The 17,949-nt window shown below is 40.1% G+C and overlaps 1 protein-coding gene across 3 annotated transcripts in view; it reads left to right on the top strand.

Annotated features, from left to right (window-relative positions):
- The window catches only part of ITFG1 (integrin alpha FG-GAP repeat containing 1), a 97,641-nt gene that overhangs the window by 45,388 nt on the left and 34,304 nt on the right, over positions 1–17,949 (top strand). For all 3 annotated transcript variants that reach the window (XM_075434204.1, XM_075434206.1, XM_075434205.1), the window contains 2 exons: positions 7,593–7,687; positions 14,859–15,031. In XM_075434204.1, the coding sequence (XP_075290319.1) occupies positions 7,593–7,687; positions 14,859–15,031 (268 nt within the window). The remainder of the gene's footprint in view (positions 1–7,592; positions 7,688–14,858; positions 15,032–17,949) is intronic.

The raw sequence follows: 17,949 nt of genomic DNA on the forward strand, positions 1-17,949 counted from the left end.
CGCATTGTGGGGAAGCAGCGGAGGTGGAAGGCTGCTGTATGGAGCCCTACACGACAAGTCGCAGAAACTGCCGAGGGAGAAGGTGAGTCCAGCCAGTTTGCAGAGGTGAAAGCCATCCAGCTGGCTTTAGACATTGCCAGTCAAGAGAAGTGGCCAGTGCTCTATCTTTACACTGACTCTTGGATGGTGGCCAATGCCTTGTGGGGGTGGCTGCAGCAATGGAAGAAGAACAACTGGCAGCGCAGAGGCAAACCTATCTGGGCTGCCCCATTGTGGCAAGATATTGCTGCCCGGCTAGAGCAGTTGGCTGTAAAAGTCCGTCACGTGGACGCCCACGTCCCTAAGAGTCGGGCCACTGAGGAACATCAAAACAACCACCAGGTAGATCAGGCTGCTAAGATTGAAGTGGCTCAGGTGGATCTGGACTGGCAACATAAGGGTGAACTGTTTATAGCTCGGTGGGCCCATGACACCTCGGGCCACCAAGGAAGAGACGCGACATACCGATGGGCTCGTGACCGAGGGGTGGACTTGACCATGGATACCATCGCACAGGTTATCCATGAATGTGAAACATGCGCTGCAATCAAGCAAGCCAAGCGGGTAAAGCCTCAGTGGTATGGAGGACGATGGCTAAAATATAAATATGGGGAGGCTTGGCAGATTGACTACATCACACTGCCACAAACCCGCCAAGGCAAGCGCTATGTACTCACAATGGTGGAGGCCACCACCGGATGGCTGGAAACCTACCCTGTGCCCCATGCCACCGCCCGGAATACCATCCTGGGCCTGGAAAAACAAGTCCTGTGGCGACATGGCACTCCCGAAAGAATCGAGTCGGACAACGGGACTCACTTTCGCAACAGCCTCATAGACACCTGGGCCAAAGAACACGGTATTGAGTGGGTGTATCACATCCCCTACCATGCACCAGCCTCTGGAAAGATCGAACGTTACAATGGGCTGCTAAAAACCACTTTGAGGGCAATGGGGGGTAGGACTTTCAAAATTGGGATACCCATTTAGCAAAGGCCACCTGGTTGGTTAACACCAGAGGGTCCACCAACCGGGCTGGTCCTGCCCAGTCAAAACCTCAGCGCCCCGTGGAAGGGGATAAAGTTCCTGTAGTGCACATGCGGAACATGTTAGGGAAGACAGTTTGGGTTAGTCCTGCCTCGGGCAAAGGCAAGCCCGTCCACGGGATTGCTTTTGCTCAAGGACCTGGGTGTACCTGGTGGGTAATGCGGAAGGATGGGGAAGTCCAATGTGTACCTCATGGGGATTTGATTTTGGGCGAGAATAGTCCATAAATAAATTGCATAAAGTTAGTTGTTAAATAACCCTGTCACTGTCTGTTATCACTGTTATAATTGTTATATTTTGTACCAGTAGTAGCATAGTAAGAATTGTCCAGATTAAAGAAGGATGAACTTTTTGATGAAAACCTAGCAGAGCACAGCGATGATGGAACTGGACCTGGTTTTCAACAACTGGCATCCAGCAACTTGCCTACTGTAAGTGACACTGCTTGGGCAGGGGGGTTGGACTAGATGACCCACAGAGGTCCCTTCCAACCCCTACTATTCTGTGTGATTCTGTGTGAACTTCATCAAGATCAACATCTCCTGCAGACTGTGGGCACGGGCCGCACCAGATACATCAGCCGTGAGCTCCGGATGCAGCAAGTGACCGCCCACCACCACACATCACCTCTCCTGCCACGGAAGACCATTATGACAGATGGAGCCTGAAGTCATGGATTAAATGAACTCAACGGACACTTTAGAGTGATGATCCATAGACTAAGGGAATGATATCTGGAGACAGGAGAAGTGGTCGTGATCAACTGGGCAATGGGGGACCTGGGCATGACGTAGATGGTATGGAATAAGGGGTGGATAATGTCCTGGGTTTGGCCAGGACAGGGTTAATTTTCACCGGAATCCAGGAAGGGGCACAGCCAGGGGGTGGGGGCTGACCCCACCTGGCCAAACAGAGCCCGGTATTCCATACCATGTGACATCACGCTGGGTTCCGGTGGGGGGGGCGGCGCGGGGGGAACGCTCTCGCGGCTTGGGGGGGGTGCAGCGTGGGTCCTGTTTCGGGAGAGCGGCTGTCTGGGTCGTTAGGGTTCGTTGTGTTTTCTCCTTATTTGTATCGTTGTTGTTCCTGTTTCCCTCTGTTTGCTGTTCTGTTAAACTGCCCTTATCCCGACCCACCAGTTTCTGCCTTTTTCTTTCCATTCTCCTCCGCACGCCGGCGGGGGGAGGGGCGGCCACGTGGCGCTTTTGTTGCCGGTGGCAGCCGAAACCCAAACACTCTAGTGTCACTATTACAAATTAGCAGACAGCACAATAGCTACATGTTAATGTGCAAGTCAGTGAAATACTGGGACCTCGCTGAATCTCTGAGTAACCACTGAGACACCAATTGCTATTTGTGCATTAATTTTAAAATGTGTGCTTATGAACATATAACACTTTTTCATAATGTTATGATGTTGTTAATCAGATTTTTAGAAGGTATTTTCTGCTTTCTCCTGCTCAAATTTACTTTTAGAATAGACTGAAAAGATCTGAACTATGTTTTTTGCAGGTGTAAACATTCACAATCAATGTTAAAGCTTCAGCTGCAAGTAATTTTTCTCAATCTCTCTGAGGTGCACAATCTGTGTTACTAGACTGGTTGATTCTTTTTTTGAGGTTTTGGGGGGATTTGAGGTTTTTTTGGGGGGTTTGGGGGGGGTTTCTTTTGTTTTTTTTTTTACACTGTGCTCAGCTGAATTTAAAGATAACAAAGAAATGAGATGTGAAAGTATTAGTCCAATAAATTAGTATGATTACATTTGTGTTAAGCATAGATGTCTCAAACTAAATTTTAAGCTAGGAATGTGTGGTTTTGTAAATTTTCAATTGCTTAAATCAGTATTTTAGAATTAATATTTTTTAATAAAATCCATTTTATATGGCTCTATAAAACTATGGCTTTACAGTGTGACACTTTTATTTTGAAGTGATATAGGTTGTGAGGTTCAGCTGAAGGTGACTACATGGTGAGGTGATTGAGGATGCTGAGCTGTCTAAAAGCACTTCCATCTCCTTCCTCCTCAGAAGTGTATGAAACAAGAATATCTTCTGAGTCACAGCAGAGTAGTTTAAGAAAACCCACAATTAGTTAAATACCATATTACAGAAAAGTAGCAGTCAAAAGGAGGAAAGCCCAACATTCTTCATCTGTATCATACTATTATCTCTTATTTCTTCTCCAGTTTTTATTTCTAAGGCACATCTTATGATGTACAGATTCATCTTTTCTGTTGAGGTTATTTGATCAAAAGCAATTTTCTGAAGAAAAATCGGAGATTGTCAAAAATAGTAACACATATTTTACAAATCAACTGCAGCAATTCGTTTATAAAAAGAAGTAAGATAAATCCCACCTGGACTATTGGCTAAAGCTGTAGGATAATTAATTTAAATGCAAATCTTGCATGAATCTTTGTTCAAAAAGCCTAAGAAGAAAAAAAACTTCCCCAAAAACCAGCCCTAAGCACAAAGCTAAAGCAGAATCTGTTTCACTATCCATTGCCATTTTACACTGTCCTGATCTGTAATAACTAGAAATGTAGTGTTTTCTGTACTTCTGAAGCTTTTTCAAAGGCAATGTGTGAAACCAAGAAATTGATAGAGCAGCTTTTCCAGTTTTGAAAGAAAATAATTTACTCTTAATCCTTATGTGATTCCCACTTTGGAAGCACCTGCTGAAATACAGACCTTTGGCAGAACTCTGCTGATCTTGAAGACCACACCAAAAACTTCCAGCAGTTGCTCACAGAAGAGCTCAATCTCACTAACAACAAATTTACCTTGGACCCACAATGCTAACTCTTCTCTTCATGCATGGTTTCAATCTCAATTTAAATAAACATCCTTCAATTTTAAACTCTAATCTTGAATTTAAATTCCATCATAAAGGAGGAGGAAGACATATTAAAAATTAGTATCATTAGCACATTTGCTCTAGCGCAATTAGCTATTCCTAGGTGACAAAACATGCATTAGTGACAATGACCAGATGAACCCATCAGACCAGCTGAAATAAGCTGCACTAGTTTCAGGTTTTAAAAAAACACCTTGTGTAACATGTCTTTAATGAAGTACTTCAGCCTAGGTCTACCTAGGAAATCTATTTCTGGAGATCCTCTGTAGTCTTCACTCGACTCCTAGGGCCTACTAGTCTATCTGTTACTGTTTGGATTTTAAGCAGTCTCAGTTCAGATTGCTGGAAATCTCAAGGTCATCCTTTCTTGCAATTTCAGTGTAATTTGTAGTGCTAGGTGTGGCTAAATATTCACTAAACTCCAAATGCCCTTTGCTAGTAATGCTCGACTTAAACCACGTTTGACATACAAATAAAAACTCAGCTATCAGCTAGCATGTTCTCGGCACGTGATTCTGGCTTGACTGTGATACTAAAGAATCACAAGGTTAATAAAGATGAAGTTTTATAGGCAATGGAAGAGGCCAGAAAAAGAACAGTCCCACATACTCATCAGCTGCAAATCTGTACTTATGTCAAAATATGTAAAGACAAAATTAGCAGTCGTATGCCATCTAGGAATCATGTGAGACTCATAACTTGTAACTGCCTGTTCACTGTATTTCAACGGAAAGCCATGGACACGAAGCCTTCTTTCCAACATTTTGCTCATGTCTGCAAAGTGCTAGCAATCCAATCCAGAACAAGAGTATCAAACTGAGTTATCAGCATAACAAGATGAATGTTTGCAATTTAAGTAGAATCAAACATTTTATATTCTCCTCTGCTCCACAGCATAATTTAAAATGAGAACATCCTTGTCCTTGTGCCTGTCTAACTAACAAAGAGCCAGAAAAGAAGTTAGTATTTGAAGACTCATTGTCCTCATGCGTTATTGAAAGTCTTCTAAAATGACTTTAGACTGTAACTTTTGTAGAAATGTCATTAGAAGATTAGGGCTTATATTTCCATAGTTTATAATTTGCAAATTAAACAGTTTCTCAGATTTTAAGTTTATATTTTATTCTAGTTCATGTAAGCAAAAACTAAAGTGAGTAACATGTTTTAGCTGTTGTTCTTGAATGATGCAGAAGGAAAGCAAACAGCTTCAGAAGTTGGCGCTGATTTCAGACTGGTCAAATGCAATAGCTGCTATGTTAGTTTTCTATTCAGTGGTAATTTCCTTTCCCATCTCATTGGATCCAAACTTACTGGATTTCTGCCACCTGGGCTACTCAGCATCCTAAATTGTCTATCCTTGATAACAGAGCTGCCGTGATAGTTTGGGAGGGGTTTGGTGGTGAGGTAAAATAATGCGTGAGGCAGATGGGATGTAGGAAGCCACTAAAGGTGACTGGCTTTATCACTTGGAGATATTTGGGGAAGGCTGATATTTTCATCACTCCTCCTCCCCCTCATAATCCTACTTTCCATCTCTCAGCTTCCTTATGTAATAAGGGAGGGACCTAGAAAACTTAACTATGCGCAGAGATAGATACGTATATATAGTAAAAGGAGGTTCAGCTTCATAGAAATATAATTTGGCAGGCTGAGAAAGCATTTTTTACAGCACAGGTAAAGTATGATGGAACGTTTGGACTGTGGTCAGTAGTTTATTACAGAATCACAGAATCACAGAATAGTAGGGGTTGGAAGGGACCTCTGTGGGTCATCTAGTCCAACCCTCCTGCCGAAGCAGGGTCACCTACAGCAGGCTGCACAGGACCTTGTCCAGGCGGGTCTTGAATATCTCTAGAGAAGGAGACTCCACAACCTCCCTGGGCAGCCTGGGCCAGTGCTCCGTCACCCTCTGAGGGAAGAAGTTCTTCCTCATGTTCAGACGGAAGGAACTTCCTGTGCCTCAGTTTGTGCCCATTGCCCGTTGTCCTGTCACTGGGCACCACTGGAAAGAGCTTGGCCCCATCCTCCTGAAACCCACCCTTCAGATATTTATAAGCATTTATTAGGTCCCCTCGCAGCCTTCTCTTCTTCAGGCTGAACAAGCCCAGCTCCCTCAGCCTCTCCTCGTAGGCGAGATGTTCCAGTCCCCTCATCATCCTCGTAGCCCTCCGCTGGACTCTCTCCAGTAGCTCTTCATCTTTCTTGAAGTGGGGAGCCCAGAACTGGACACAGCACTCCAGATGAGGCCTCACCAGGGCAGTGTAGAGGGGAAGGAGAACCTCCCTCCTCCTGCTGGCCACACTCTTCTTGATGCACCCCAGGATCCCATTGGCTTTCTTGGCAGCCAGGGCACACTGCTGGCTCATGGTTAACCTGTCGTCCACCAGGACACCCAGGTCCCTCTCCGCAGAGCTGCTCTCCAGCAGGTCCACCCCAAGCCTGTACTGGTGCGTGAAAGTTGGGAAGTGAATAAGGGAGTTGGTGGCTTTGGCAGATAATCTAGTTTTTGTATGTTAACTAAGGAGATTTTATCAAGCAACTTTATGAAATCCACTTAAAACATTAATACCAAGCTCCTCAGAACTGTATGGGCTAAGGGGGAATTTGAAAAGATGATTTTAATTTTTATTACAGTATGAGCTTTGATTTCCTAGCCTGGAAAAGCAGATTCCCTGAAATTTTCCTGGTCTGGGGCATACCATCTCCCTAGCAAGTCAAATTTGGCTATGATCAGGACTTGCAGCAGTAGCTGTTAATGCAGCAATTGTAGCTGCTGCGTTTTGACTGCTTACATTCAACTGCCCTGTTCTTCCTGCTCAGGCCATACGAGGTAACTTGTGGTGGCGCACCTCTTGTAGGAGGGCAGTGTATTTCTGAATATGTTAGGCAGGACTGCAGGGTGAAAATGTGAACATAGGCATTTCTCCTGGAGCAGATAATGAGCAGTAAATAGATTTTTTTTTTTTTCCTTATATGCTCTGTGTGACAGAATTTTACATGCAAATAGGCATTGCTTGCTTAAACGTTAAACAGTCATTATTCTACTGAAGGGTTTGGAAATACATAGATTGAAGGCACTTGAAGAGCATTTTTGAAAACCTGTAAATTACTCAGATTTGCCTAATTCTGTAAGCCTGGAATTTATTAGCCATTGTGTTAGTCAACTTTCCAGTGTTGTTTTTTATCTTACGTTATAGATGAACATATGGCATGTGAACTCGTGACTCTTCTTAAAGTCTTGCTGTGACAGCACAAGAGTTTAAAACTAGTCCAGAAAATTAAGTAAGTTTTTATGATAGACTTGTGATGGTAGATTTGTATTAAAGGTACTTTTCCTCCCAGCAAAACACAGGGATTGAGTAAATTAATAACCACTTATTCTTCTAAATATATCATGTTATCATAAGAAACAAAATGTAAAACTTTCTCTGTGTGATGGGTCAAGATGAAAATACATCAACAAAGACAATCTTCAAACAAAAGACCCAAATTAGATGATTAGGTTAAGGATTTTGAAAAGGTCTAGTTCATCTCATGAATTTTTCATATTTTAAAAAATAAGTTATTCACAGCTGATTATCTCTTGCAAACAAGGCTTATGATTTTGCAAATACAAAGCTGACGGTCTTTTTTTTTTTTCTCTTTGACAGATGGGGACGGACAAAGTGAACATTTATTACCAGTCTGTGAAGATAAAACATGTCAAAAAAGTGCCATCTACTTAACTAAGCTAGGATTGGATCAGGTACTGAGAGTTTAGAATTGCAAAGACAAAGGAGAATACTGTGCTTTATGAAATTTTCCAGGAAAGAAAAATGAAACGTCCTCACCTGTAATTATTGCACATAAGAGACTTTTATTTGTTTACTTACTTATTACCTATCTAAAAAGATATGGGTTTGGTGGAAGAGGTTGCATACCTAGATTCTATATAGTAGATAATTCCACTCAAGAAAATTATGTATGTTTCTGATGAGTCACTTTCTTGATTGCAAGACACTGCATTCTAAGCACCATAACTGCCCTAGCATGAAATGGCAATCAAGGTTTGTGTTAAAAGTTGAAACCAGATCTCATTAATTCAAATAAGCTTCTTCAGTTTAAGTTAGGGAGTTATTTTTATACACACACACAAGTCAAACCGGCCCACACCTCTTACGCTTTATTTCTACTGTCTCTTTGATTGTTATTAATTGAGTTCCAAATGGTATATGAAGACTTGTTAAGGCTATGTATCTTGAGGATTGGGTTTCTGTTAAACTATTTCAGCTTTGTTTGTTCACAACACTACTTGTTTTGAGAGAAATGGTCACAATTCATGGAATAGATTACTACGTATTCATTTATTTTAAAGTATTAAAGTTTTAAGTATTTACATTGCCCTGCTTTATAATAATGTTACAGCTTAAAATAAATGAACCTAATGTTCGTTTCTTTGCATTAATAAATGTTTTTACTAAGTTCATATTTAGCAATTGGAACCTAAAAGCCAAGGTGACCCATAAAGAACTTGGTTATAGCTGACAGCAAAACTCACTATTGTGTACTTACAGAAATTTCTAATGGATGCCATACATGTTTCTAACCACGTTATGAATTATTGATTATTTCTTTACTGACAAATTAAAAGTAGAATTTTTTTGTATACATAGTACCTCTCTGATCTATACTTTAGAATTTATAGGTGAACAGACTGTTCGCTCAAGGAACAGTACCTATTTTGATAAGGTACTTCTTGTTACGGTCTGCAGCCCAAGTTTATAGTGTAGATTTTCTCTTTTAAAGAGTCAGAATTTCTAGAACACAGGCCACAGCATAGTTTCCTACTGGCTAGAAAATCACTCTGTATTGCAAAAGAGAGCATGCAGTTACCAGTCAGTTAAGGAAGTATAACTAGGATGGGATATACCATCAGTGTAAGAAAGAGTAACTCTAAATTTGGTAATATATCTCTCTCCGTCTGCTCCTCTTGGCATCTCTGTTCTTAGAAATGCATGTTTTTCCTGTGTGCACTGTGTTTGGTTGGTTGTGGATTGTTTTGTTAGGGTTTTTTTACATTAATTCCTTGTGAACACAGAATAGAGGCAATGGATTATAGTGTTGCAGTAGAGTTTGATTTACAGGTCATGGCCTTTGTCTGAAGCAAGTGGATGCTCAGTTCATGATACCTGCACTGCTTTCTGGTCAAAGGGGAGAACACAGACTTTTGATAAGCAGGTTACACTGATTATATTGCTGTAACAGGCTGCTTACATTTCACTGTTTAGTAGTTGGGGTGCTCTTATGTCAAGAGACAACTGCTCTTTAGCTATAAATTTAGTGCCTTACTCTTCATAATATAAGAATGGGTAGGTAATGATAGGGGATCAATGGGAAACTGAGAGACTGCAGGTCTGTTCTTGAAAAAGTAGAAGATGCTATATATCCACTATCTCTCTTCCGTTTTTGCTGTAGGGTCTTAATGGGGGGATTTATAGTGTTAAGAGTGTAGCTGAGAATTCTGGTTTCCAGATTATTTATTTTTTTTTCCCCTTAAGAAACTTACTGCTCTCAGATCTGAAAGATCACAGATTAGATGACTGTCCTACAAAAAATACTTTGCCTGTGGTAACTGGACCTGATTCTGTCCTTCCCGCTTGTTTCTTCTGACATGTGATGAAACCAAATGAAAAACAGTTAACATAGTTCCTTGATAGTGTGTGATGCATTGGGATGAAATACACAGCGATCAGAAAAACGCATCTGTAGAATTTGTGGTTCTGAAAATATGCTGTGGGGAGGCATGGAATGGCTCAGACTTTGGAGTTGTTCTGATAAGCTCTCGTTTGATGTCTGTCAGTCTACAGTATATTTCTCATTATGTCTTTGGCGCAGCTTGATGGCTACTGGAAAGCCAAGCAGATCTAGGAGAATTATTTGAAGGATGATCTTTTACCATAAGTCTTAATTTATTTAATTATTTAATCTTTATAAATATTGAAAATATCTCAGATAAATTTTCTTCTTTTGGATGATGGAGCAAAAGCAAAGGCCAACAAAATACGTAGAAGTGACTTAAGGAGATACAGGCCTACTAAAATTTTAAAAGAATGTGTTTCCATAGCAATAGAAGAATTGCAGTCAGATCTGAAGTAGAATCCCCTACACTGGTTTGGATTGGGGCAGGTGTTAGGACACCTCAGACTTCTTTAAATTCAACTGCAATAGCTACAGACTAATCTGCTAGCCAATTTAGATCTCATCTAGATTCTGAAAATTAGACTGAGTCCTCCTTGAAACTGGTTTTAAAGTCCCTAGAACTGCTTGTTGTAGAAACTCTAGATGTGATATTCTTAGAGATGGCTAATCTTTCTTTTAATTTTGCCAAGTATTCAGTGTGATTTTTCATTTGTTTCCTGAGGCAAACAGTATTATTTCAGTCCCTTCATTTGAGTGTTTCTTTGTGGGCTTGATGATGCTTATAACCTTTCTCTGTACAATAGAAAGGTCATAGCTTTATTCCTCTTACAAATCTAACAGCTCTGAAGTAGAACACAGCAGTGCATCCTACAGCAAACCACGGGTCTTTGTGGTGTCATTCTCTAGGCTGGAGAGGTACATCTGACAGCATTGATTATCGGCTGCAGTTGGTCACTGTTTGAAATTTTTCCTTGTTCCTCTATAACAGTTGGAGGGGGAGAGATGGCAGCTGCTGTAATTTTGATAAATCTCAGATTCTACAAGCTCCTGTCGTCATTTCTAAGTTGCTTGTCTTTCTCAAAGCAGCTGTGCAGCTGCAAGCCACATTCCAGCATCGAAAATACGACTTTTGCTGTTTTGATTACTTTTTTTTTTTTTTATTACTTTTTTTCTGTGTTGCTAAATCAATGTTGGGGATTGCGGTCTTCCAGGCTTTGAACATCAGAAGTTACTGGTGTAATGTATAGGTAATTTACTTAGTTTATTTTTATGCAACAGTGGCTACTTGACTGTATATGGAATTCAGGTGACCTTCATATGCACTGAAAGTGTAATGCATCCTGAAATCACTGGATTTATTTTTGTTTGTGCAGCTGAACTGCAATGTACAGTAGAAAGGGAGCCCCTAGAGAAAAAGACATCTGCTGCTGTGGCTAGTTCTTTCTCGCCACTCTTGATAACTCATCTTTGTATAGCCTGGGATAGTGTTTGTTATAGAAAGGAGGAGAAACCCTGGCATTTCCAGAAAAGGTATTGGCCAAGAGTGGGCTACCAATTTCCAAATGCTTTCTGACTCGCAGCTGGCTCCCTGCCTGTGTTAGGTGGCCTGGAAGTGGGCAGCTGGCTGGACGTGGGGTTTGTGCTTCATTGGTTTCTGGCCATAGTTTAAAAACTGAGATCTGTTAATCCCACAGTTTTGGTTCAAAGACCTGTTAATGCGCTTTAGAGCAAGAGAACTGCATTGCCTAACATATAGAAGAATGTGGACTCTGAAAGAAATGAGCCCTTTTCAAGTCAAATGGGGTGAGTGCAACTACTTTTAAAGTCTTCTCAAGTACCCAAGATCTTTTTCAAAATGAAAAAGATGTTGTTTTCACAGGGCAATAAAGCATTCTCTGTTCTATGTGTTGAAAAACAAGTATTTGAAGAGTTTGAAGACAAATTTTCAAGCACTTAAATAAAGATATTTTTCTTATTTTAGTCTACAAAATCATGAATTGAATGAGTAAAATATCTATATAAATGTTTTAAGTAATTATTAGTGGTGATATGCAGTGCAATTTAACAGAAGGAGTACTAGTAAATCTTTGATTTCTCTGACTGAATTTTATGTGTTCATTTAAATTTTCTTTTAGATACTCATCCCATTTTTCAATCTGTTTTTTCACCTGAACCAGGTAAAAGAAATCATACAGTGAGAAAACTGCAAAAATAGCTTTATGTGTCGTCCTCATACCCACCTGTTCCTATCTTCAAGTAATAGAAAAGAAATAGTTTTAGTCTTTTTCCTATTAAGATAGTAACAGCAAACATGAAGCTTAAAGTAATTGTCTCAATTATGAAATATAAAAGAAGTAGGAGAGTCATATTATTGACAAACAGATGTTAGTTTTTTGTCTTCTGCACTGAAGTATATGTTCTGAGGCATACGAACAATTCATTTTGCATTACATTACACCATACTGCTGTTTAGAGTTGAGTTTCACCAAAAGTCCGGATTAGTCTGAGTTTAAACTGTCGGACTAAGTTGCGTATGGTGCTAGAACTGCTAGACTGATGTTTTTGAAATGTTTTACAACTGCTGTTATAAACAGTCCCACAACTGGTACAGTGAGATGGATGAATCTTAGCGTGCTTGGTAGCAATAGGTGAGGTTTCTGTTTTGCTCACCTACTGTTTTAATCTCTGCATTTCATTGTAGACCTTACGATTCTAAAATTGCTTTCTATGAATCACTCTTTGAGTAGAGTAAAAACAGAATACAGATTCAGATTTGCACCTAAAAATTCATTTTTAATTTTGTTTCTTTAAAATATTGTTATCATACATGGGAACATTTAGAAAGTATATGAGGGATATAATTGGATTTCACTGCAATGACTGTGTGAATGATACCGTGTAAAGTAAAAACTAGATTATATTTCATGGTTCTGATTTCAATCAGTGTTTTTCAAAATTACAGTATTTTGCAATAATACTGTTTCATCTGTCTTCTGCATGACAAATAAGTACTAAGAAATCTAATCCTTTGAAAAATTTCCCTCAGGTTAAGAGTCGTCTCATTTTCTGTTTCTTTCCTTAGATTTTCCAAACCTTCAGCAGCTAACAGTAACTAAATAGGCATGCATATGTTGCGGGGGAGGCGAGGGTCAAAGTGTGTTTAATTTCAACTTTGACTTTTCATCAAGAATGTTGTAGATCGTCGGTGCACTTCAGATGCCGTCACTTGCACAGGCAGACAGGCCCTAAGTATGTGCAGTGTCTGGCAGAGCTGCTCCAGGCTTCTAAGCCACCTGTGATATCCAAACACAGTTGACCTTAGTGCACTTTTTCAATAATTTTGAGGGCTTCTCTAATATGCATGTGGTTGTATGTAATCTCAAGGGACCAGTCCACGTGTCGCACACAATTGCCATGTGGCAGGAATGTTGCTGATTACTGGATTGTGTTCGTGAGGGGTCTCTCCACAGCAGGAAACGATGCTGTCGGGGATCTCATTCTGGTTCCTGAAATAGCTAAATTAAGGCTTGGATGAGAGACAGTTAAGATGTTGTTAAGTGCTTTTGATGTTGGTGATAGTGATCCTTTAAGATGGCACCCTTCTGTCCTTTTGAAGGCATTGTCAGTTAGTTGACATATAAAACTACTTCTGGCTTTAAAAATGGCACTGAATTTTCTGTAGCTCTGTTAACTCAGGTACTTCAGCTTCATACCACCCGGTGAAATTACTTTGATTTTAATTAAGATAAATTCCTATTTAGCACCTCTGCAGCACTTCGTGGAAAGTAAGTGTAGATACGGTCTAGTTCTTGTCCTGGAGAAATTATACTTTGCATTTCTTTTGTAGTTTCAATTTGGTAGTGTAATCTTAATGTCTTATCAAACAGTTCAGTATCTGGTGCCGCTGGGAAAATAGGAGGGGAATTGAAGCTCCTGAACTTCTAAACATCCGTGAATAACAGAATCATACAAGCTGAAATGAAGCTTAGGAGATCCAGCCTCCTGCTTTAAGCAGAGTCAACACTGAATTCAGACCGTGTTGTTTAGGGCTTTGTCCAGTCAGACTTTGAAAACCCCCAAAGGACAAAGATTCTACAACTTCTCTGGGCCTCTTTCCTAGTTTAATTATCATGATCAGTGAATTTTTGTTTGTTTATCTGTAGTTGGAACCTCCCTTATGTCAGTCTGCGACCATTATCTCTTGTACCTCTGCCATAAATCTCTCAGTAGAGAGCCTGGCTCCATCTTCTCAGTTACCTCCTTGCAGATACCGGAAGGGCAATATGAGGTCCCCCCTAAATCTTCTGTTCTCCAGGCTGAACAAACCCTGTGCCCTCAGCCTGTCCTTTAAGTAAATATTCAGCGCCTGACCATCTTGGTGACCCTTCTTTAAACACTCAGTGTTCTCAAATCTTTCTTCTGGGGCACAAAACAGGACACAGGATCCAGATGCAAAATAACAAGCGCTGAATAAAGAGAAATAATCAGTCGCCTCAATCAGCAGGAGAGTAGGCAGCAGTTACAGTGCAGTATGCAGTTTGCTGTCATAGCTGCCACTCAGTTTTAGCTTGAATGTTAACCAGGACTCACGCTTCTTTTTTAGGAGAGCTGCTACCCAGCTGGTCAGTCTCCAGCCTGTACAGGGTTTACTCCCCTGTGTAGGACTTTCTTTGATTGTTTGAGGTCCCTGTTTGCCCATTCTTGTCTTGTTAGGTCCCCTCTGAATGGCCATCCTGTCCTGAAGCAGATTGATTGAACAACTTGGTGTTGTCCACAGATTTAATGAAGGTGCATCCCTCCTCCAGCTTTAATGCTGCCTATTGCTTGCAATTCCAAGAAAAACAAAGGCACTCAGAATCTCGAGGCCCTGATGGTTTGGGCTTACCTAAACCTAAAGATCAGTACCAATTCCAGGCAAGCCTGAATTTTAGTGAAGTTGTTCCTGAATACCTCCACGCACTGGACATATTCTAAAACACAGGTCCTTTATTCTTACAACCTTACCTATTTTTTTCTGTTCTGGAATACTTTATTGCATAGAAAAGTCTTCAAATTAATTTTTTCATTTGATGACAGAGTTAGGAAATAATCCTTATTTCCTCTTTGGAAATTTGGACATGGTTAAGAGCCCTGATGCAGTGGAGAAATGTCAGTTGTTTTAAAAATAATTAGGTTGCTTTAATAAATAAAATGTATTTTCTAACCTAGCTGTTCTTTTTTTTTGTTTTATTTTACAGTGGATTCCAGTCTTGCAAGACTTCAGAAATAAAGACACACTCTGGGGCTTTGTACCATATGAAGATACCAAATCTTCAGCAGAAATTTCATTTCCAATTACACTTCATATTGGAGATTACAATATGGATGGCTACCCAGATGCTCTTGCTATACTAAAAAACACATCTGGAAGGTAGAGTATATGTAAACCTAGAAATAAAGACTATCAAATTGAATGTTCAATCATCAGTCATACAAATTACTAATTTCAGTGCACTTCATTCATTTTATCAAGTGAACAAGACTTTTGATCTCTCCTAAATTTTTCCCTTTTAAAAAGGTATGCATTTACATGGTATATTCAGAATCCATAATTGTATACACTCAGGCTGTGACCCTTGGTGGGGAATTGCACAGCGGAGGGGAGTATGAAGTACCATTTTAGGCTCTCCTTCTGGATTACAGGAGCTGATTATCTCTCCCTGTCCTTTCCCAAATCATCTGCTGTAAAATCCTGACTTCAGCTCTCAGTGTTGGCTAGTAACACCAGGCTGCTGACAGCTGGGGAGCCTGTTCCATGCTGTCACAAGGAGTGAATGCTGAGTGGCTGAAAAATGCAATAGTGCTTTGCCCTTTTTGACAACCAGGAATTTTAGATATACCTAGTAACGTACCAGTGATTTTATATTGCCCAAATTTAAAGGAAATAAATAAACACTGTCTACCCCCCCCCACAAAAAAAACAAAAAAACCTTCTAACCTTTCCTATTAAATTTGTCAGTGTAATCTTTCTCTTACTTTTTTCTTTTTTCTTCATTACTTGCTTTCTCAATACTTTGTATTGCTACCATCTGGTGTTAGGTGGGAGTGGGCATGTAGTGATGCTTCCAGGGAGGCTGCTGTACACTGAGGAGTTAGTGATCCACATAACAGCTGACCTGAGTAGCTGCATGCCTGTGCTGTGCTGCACATATCACTTGGCTGCAGGATAAACTTACCCAGCTAATCGGAACGGAGAAGCCTGCAGGCAGCTCTCACTTGGCACCTGGTGATGATACCACTGGCATGTCCTTGTCTTTACCTTGAAGCGACGCAGCATGTTTTCATGTGAACATCCTTTTGCTTGACAGTAGAAATGATGAATAGAATTGTTTACTTCTAAGAAAAACCTAAAAGACCTCTAGAGACCATATTGTCAGTGAACCTCACTTACAGACAGGATATGCGCAGCGTGCCATGCCCTGACTAGAGGTCTGCCTCATGCTGCACAACTTGGGTTTTCTAGAAGAGATGTAAGATTATCTGTGCTATCCCCTTTTTCTTCCTCATGTCATCGCTTGTACAAGGTATTTTAATCAATGCCTTATGGAGTCTCAACATCATCTTTACTGGGATCTATGACAGATACTTCCACTAGTGCATTACAAGGCAAAATAAGTCTCTCTTGCAGGTGTATTTATTATCTTCCTTTGTATGGTATTTTGGATGAGCTTGGGTGCATGTCCATAGTTTGAATTAATAGTCCATAAGTACAAAAACTGAGGAGCTTGGAACAATATATAGACAGAATTTAGATGCTGAAGTCAAAGAAGTCAAATCAGATCCTCTAGTGGTTGCCTAAACACGTCACCCACTGACAATTTTGTGTTAGATTTCTTCAGATACTGACACATATCTAAAAATGACCCAGTTTGAAGAGCTACGTGCTTGTGTTCAGCCTACGTGATATGATTCAGAGACAAGGCAGTGAGCAGCTGAGCTCTGTCTCTGTACCTCTGAGCCTTAAAATACTAGCACAGCAGCTGTTTATATTCAGATATGGCAGAGGAGAAGGAGGCAATGCTGTTACTGCCCAGAACTTGTGTAGGCAAAGTTGAAGTACTGTGGCCCTGAATGTCAGGTTTTTCACTCCACAGCCTTGCTCAGCTGGGAGTTTGAATAAAGACCAGAATCAAAGTCTTTCCTTTTCCATAGAAATACCATGACAAGTAAACTATAAAGTTGTTCTTGTCTGTTTTTACTTAAGCCCCACAAATCTTGTGTTTTGAGCTGTGCTATAGGCTATCTTCTAGTGTATATCCTGATGGCTAGTACACTGCAGAAGGACTTTATGAAGATTTACGGAGTTCAGAAGTTTATTTGAAGTTATTTTATCTTTTAAGATTTTTAGGAGCCTCTTTCCTCTGGCTGGCATATAATTGTGGCAATGTAATACTATGTAAAAGATTTAACTAGTTTATAACTAGTTAATCCTATAAAAGCCCAGGATAGGATAGGCTTTTATGTCTCATACCTACATCTCATTGCAATTAATTACTGTGATACACTCTTATCTTTATTCTCCGTTCTTCTGCAATTGTTTATTTATTGAATTGGGTGCGTCTTAAAGCTATTTTGAAGCTTGACTTCAAAGTTGAGTGACACAGTAAGGCATAAGGACTGAAGGTACTGGCAGATGATCTGACAGTTTATTAAAAGGGAAGTTCAGACAGCTGAGGAAGTCTGGCAAAAAATGAGTAAGTAAACTAAGAATTAAGAAATACATTGCATGTTAACACTGTACATTTCCAGTGTTTGTAGAAAAGTGATGGGAACAGGCTCTTCGTACTTCGGGATGGAAATGAAAGTCACGCTTTTTGACCCGCCATCAAATGTCACTTTCAGAGTGATATTAATTCATTGTGTCTGAGAGACTTACGCTTTGCTTCCTTTTAAAATGCGTAACTGGGCCACAGAGTGGAGAGAATTTAAACGGTGTGGGAATTAAATTAAAAGCTCTTCTTAAATTAGAGCAAATTAAAATGAAAACCTTATTTAATTGATTTTAAACACTTCTGGATCAAGCTGTTTGTTTATTTCTCTGAAGCCTTTCATGCTACATCTACAGATCTAATTTCAGTGATTGATTACTGTGATTAAATGATAAAAGCATTTTTGTAAACTCTTGACCTCAATCTGTGCTATAGTCTAGGAAGCCTAGCTTCTAGTTGCTGTCTGTAACTTACAGAAACTAAAGGAGGCAGAAACTATTTTATTCATCTGAAAATGTACTGCTATGTGATAATGGAAGAATATTATTAAAACCAATTATTTGCTTTCACCACAATTCAG

Source organism: Opisthocomus hoazin, chromosome 12 (genome assembly GCF_030867145.1).
Source record: "Opisthocomus hoazin isolate bOpiHoa1 chromosome 12, bOpiHoa1.hap1, whole genome shotgun sequence".
Lineage (NCBI taxonomy): Eukaryota > Metazoa > Chordata > Aves > Opisthocomiformes > Opisthocomidae > Opisthocomus > Opisthocomus hoazin.